Genomic DNA, 4,877 nt, shown 5'->3' on the forward strand with positions numbered 1-4,877 from the left:
GTCCACATGTCCGCATGCGTCTACCCCTTCTCCAGTGGCAGAGACGTATTTTTGACCGCAAGGGCCTGCCATGCACTGATTAGGGGAGGAGAGAGAAAGATTCTATTTGTGTGGTGTGGAGTGGCCAGCACATGGGCCTACCCTAGATTAGAGGAGGAGAGAGAAGGGGTCATACCCAAACGGACGAAAATGGATGTCGGACGCGTCCACATAGACGCAATCCTGGCACATATTTAGTGCATGTTTGCGTCAGGATGGACACTACAGACGTTTTACGTCTAGCCGCGGGAGCGCGTTTTTTATCGGCCCAGACCCAAACGGACTGCGTCCGGCCGCTGGAGATGCCCTTAAACGCGTGTCGATATGTTCTCACTCGCGTGTCTTCAGTCTTCTTTGGGCCGACGCATTTCACTGCCCAGTCCCCACCAAGTTCACCGCACGAGCGAACTCTAGGGCGAGATGAGCACCAGCAGCAGCCGCCGCCGCCGCCTTGCCCGCTCGCCGGCGGCCGGTCCCCTCGATGACGACGATCTCCTCTGCGAGATCCTCCTCCGCCTCCCCCCGCAGCCTTCATCCCTCCCGCGGGCCTCCACCGTCTGCAAGCGCTGGCGCCGCCTCGTCTCCGACCCCGGCTTCTTCCGCCGCTTCCGCATCCGGCACCGCCGCAATCCGCCCCTCCTCGGCTTCTTCGAAAAGTACGGAGGTAGTCCCTTCCTTTCTACCCTGGAGGCCCCCAATCGCATCCCTCCCGGGCGCTTCTCCTTGAAGCGTGACGACGACTACGGCCGCTCCATGACCCTTGGATGTCGCCATGGTCTCTTCCTCATCTTCCTCACGAAGCACCGCCAAGTTCTGGTGTGGGACCCCGTCACCGGTGACGAGCACCGCATGGCCGTTCCCGCGTCGTTCGATCAAGACAAAACTGTGGGCCTCGTCAACGGGGCGGTGCTTCGCCCTGCCGGAGAAGACCCACACTTCCAGGTGGTCTTGGTGGTGGCGGATGACAAGCAGCAAGCGCTCGCCTGCGTTTACTCGTCAAAGACAGGCCTGTGGGGAAATCTCATCTCAACACCGCTTCCATACGAGGCTGATGGGAGCCCTCTTCCCACAATGGTTTTTATTGAAGACTCTGTGCTAGCTGCAGATTCCCTTTACTGGAAGCTTACTGGGAATTTTGAGGGAATTCTCGAATTTGATCTGGTGAAGCAGAGCCTCGCTGTGATACGAGTGCCACTGGATATGTATGGCGAGGGCAGGCGCTTCAAGATTATGCGGGCCGAAAGTGGTGGGTTGGGTTGCCTCGTACTGTCATACGACTGCGCCGCCCAGTTGTGGAAGAGGAAGACCCATTGTGATGGTGCTTCTTCGTGGGGGCTTGCAAGAACTATTGAACTGGACAAGCTACTTTCCGTGAAATCTGTATGCTTTCTAGGGATTGCTGAGGAGAATAATGTGGTGTTTCTCTGGAACACGATTGGCGTCTTCATGGTCCATCTTCAGTCATTGAATTTCCAGAAGCTTTTTGAAACCAACATCATTTCTTACTATCATCCATTCGAAAGTGTCTACTCCGCAGGTGAGAATATGGCTTACATCCCTTATGCACAATAACCAAGTTATTGTTTGATAATTGGCTGCCAACAGTTTTAGGTCGTGTAATATCATTTGTTTCTGTTGCTGCTTCATGACCTATTCAGCATATAGTGATGATGTTCTGCAATGCTCTGTGGTGGCTTTTAATGTAATGATTGATTGACCCATGATCTAGAAAAAATATGTTAGTGCCATGTGTAATTTACTTCATGTTCTGCAGCTAGGCAGTTTCTGTTATATGAATATCCATTACAAGAAATGAATCATTACTTTGTTCGGCAAAATGAACAATGATTAGTATGATTGGCGAAGTTTTCTAGAATATTTGAACTAAATTTCATCATGGCTTGCCTTTAATGCAAGAATTGTCTAAGGGTAACGTTTGTGCGTAGATGCATTTCCATTTATTTTTACTGATGAGATACACAACGGTTAAAGGTTGACTGCATGAAAAACTAGCATGAACCACCTAAAATGCCTGGCTTAATAGGTACATTTGGAAGCTTAATTAGTCCTAATTATATTTCTTTCATCTTTTTTTTTTGTATGGGTTGATATTGTTAATAGGCTTTAAATCCACAATAATCGATTGGTTCTAAATTTAGGATAATTGTTCAATTATCACTTCTAGGACTCCCCTGTATGCCGCATGTTCATTTGTACCAGGAAAAAATAATAATTTTGGAGTTATATTTCTTCTTTCCATGCTAAATTTATTTAAAGATAACTTAAATCATGATCACCTATGTTGCCATGGTTTGTTAGTATGCGTTTTTTTTCCAATATTGCATTATTGCGTGGAACGAGCTTCAGGATAGCTCTGGGCAACTTTCCCGTTCCAAGCAGCTAAGTATGAGTAAATGCTGTTTTTCATTTTTAAGGTATTGATTAGTATATGTTATCTGGGGACATTCAGTAAATTAGACAGTACGCGTGTCATATTTATCAAAACGGAGTTGCCCAGAGTTACAGCTATGGATTTATCTAACTACCTCGTTGATGTATCCTCGTTTTTGTTTGTCTTTGTTGGGATGTCATTGTGTCTTGTGCTTAGGATTTTGAGCCAAATTTCCCTTTTCTGGTTTATTGATAGCTGATACTGGTTACATCGTAAGCCTATCATTATAGCGAGTTAGGGAATATGAAAGCTTGAGAGGCATCGTAAGGATATGGCAAACAGCCTTGAGCTCCTTTACCTTAACCTTGCTGTGGTGCCAATGTCTCTGACCCACGTAACACATTGTTTGACTTCTTATGCTTCTAGGAACATGCGTTGGTGGTGGACACGATGGGGCTAAGCTTTTGCTCAATACGCAAGATGATTAATTGTTGGATATGCTATTTGATCTATTGGTTGAGCAGGTAAGCTTATCTGCTACTGATGCTCTACCTTTTCTAACTCAGGATGTGCTCTTTTGTTTGCCCTCCTTTGCATACAGCTTCCTTGCTTTAAGTTTACCTCCTTAGTAGTACTCATCAAATTCCTTCTAGTATATAGTGTGATCTCTTCTTCCTCTAAGTTCCTCCAATGACGGATTACTTAGGACCCTTCCCCATTCCCTGTTCTTGCATATGTTCTTGCCTGCCTAGAGATGAGAATCTTGTCATTCCAAGTAATAGAAAATGAAGCACTGACCCTTTACTTTGATTTGGAGATATATTTCTAGTTTTTCTTTACTTGCTGCGTCATTGCCTGTGAGTTTCTTCAGGCTATTTGTCTATCAAGTCCTAGTGTCATTTGCAGGAAGTAAATTAATTGTTAACTATCAATACCTGAGCACCCTATTTCAAATTTTCCTTTGTTTATACGGACATATAAGTATGTAATTTCACATTGCTGCTTATTTTGGATCATTGTAACAAATAGCGAACTGATGAATATCACAACACTTGAAGGGTATGCCTCCATTAAACCTTATACTTTTGTTTATTGTTGCACTTGGAATTATTGTAGTTTTATGGGTGATTATTCTGGTTTTAATATGTTTGATTAAAAAGTCTCTTCATATTCCTACTCCATGACACCATGAGTCCCTCATTTTCCCATTGTTCTCTTAGCTGCTACCAGGCTAGATGTAGCCAAAAACTGCTAAAATTAGCGGTTACACTGGCATCGTACCTACAATTTTGTACTGTTTTATGTTTCTAATGTTGGTTTTGTCTAATAATGCTAAGATTATTTATTTATGTAGCTTTTGGCACAATTTGCACAGTAGTGTGAGTCATATAGAATTAATGAGAATAACTCATTTCAATGACTTTTCCTGATTGAATAGTACAGTTTGGTTTGACTGGTGATTTTGCTTGCCCTGCAGGTATCTGGCCAGAGTTACGTTCTAGTGGCTGAGATGCAAAACTGTGTTCTTTCTGTATTTCGACTCGGAGATTGACTCTATGTAGCATGCAGCGGTCAGCTTTGAAGTCCACTTGTAGACTCTTAATTCAACACCTTCTGTCTATTATCTAATTTCCTTAGGCATTAGTCAACTGGCAGTAAGGTTGAAAGCATATTGAATTGCTTAGATTAAATCCGTACTCCACTTGTGGTTCCTTTGATTTGCGGCGGTTCAAGCAAGCATGTTTGGCAAGCTCGCCTGTGAACTGATCCTGCAGGGAGGTTCCAACATGGCAACATGTGTTTTATTGTGTGCGCATGTGTGCGTGCGTTTGACTATCTTCCATGTTGTACTAGGCCGGGAGGTTTAAACATCAGAACGTTGCTTATGTTCCATGGTGCTTCTTTCCAACTAATGAGTAATGAATGTTGAACCCGGAAATTCAATTCGGCTCCCAGGTGCGTATGCTCCCTATACCAAAAAATTATATTTTGAGTTGTCAAAAAAATTTGATAAAAAATTCTACATGTACAACTCCATAATATATGTGCATTTGTCAAGTTTCACGAAAAATCAATATTTTCTGTGGTCTATGTAAAAAAGAGAAAAATTATCTTGTAAAAAGCATTATTTTTAGCACTAAGTTTTGTCTTTTTTACACACGTCACATGATAAGTCTATTTTTTATGAAACAACTTTGTAAGCGCATAGCACGTGAAGATGTACGTGCGAATTTTTCGTTTCAATTTTTTTGAAATTCAAAATATGTGTAAGATGAATTTTAAAATAGAGGGAGCATATGCACCCATGTTCCAAAACACCACTCCCGAGTTGAACCGTACTATCTTCCGTGTTGTACTAGGCCGCGAGGTTTAAACATCAGAACGTTGCTTATGTTCCATGGTGCTTCTTTCCATCTAATGAGTAATGAATGTTGAACCGTACAGC

At 43.1% G+C, this 4,877-nt stretch overlaps 1 protein-coding gene across 1 annotated transcript; it reads left to right on the forward strand.

The window, feature by feature from the left end:
* The first annotated feature begins 459 nt into the window (after nt 1-459).
* LOC124663948 lies at nt 460-4,317 on the forward strand. The gene is made up of 3 exons (XM_047201575.1): nt 460-1,576; nt 2,858-2,955; nt 3,909-4,317. The coding sequence occupies exons 1-2, from the start codon at nt 460-462 to the stop codon at nt 2,917-2,919; spliced, it is 1,179 nt and encodes a 392-aa protein (XP_047057531.1). The 3' UTR covers nt 2,920-2,955; nt 3,909-4,317.
* Nucleotides 4,318-4,877: the final 560 nt, after the last annotated feature.

The sequence above is a fragment of the Lolium rigidum genome, chromosome 6 (genome assembly GCF_022539505.1).
Source record: "Lolium rigidum isolate FL_2022 chromosome 6, APGP_CSIRO_Lrig_0.1, whole genome shotgun sequence".
Classification (NCBI taxonomy): Eukaryota; Viridiplantae; Streptophyta; class Magnoliopsida; order Poales; family Poaceae; genus Lolium; species Lolium rigidum.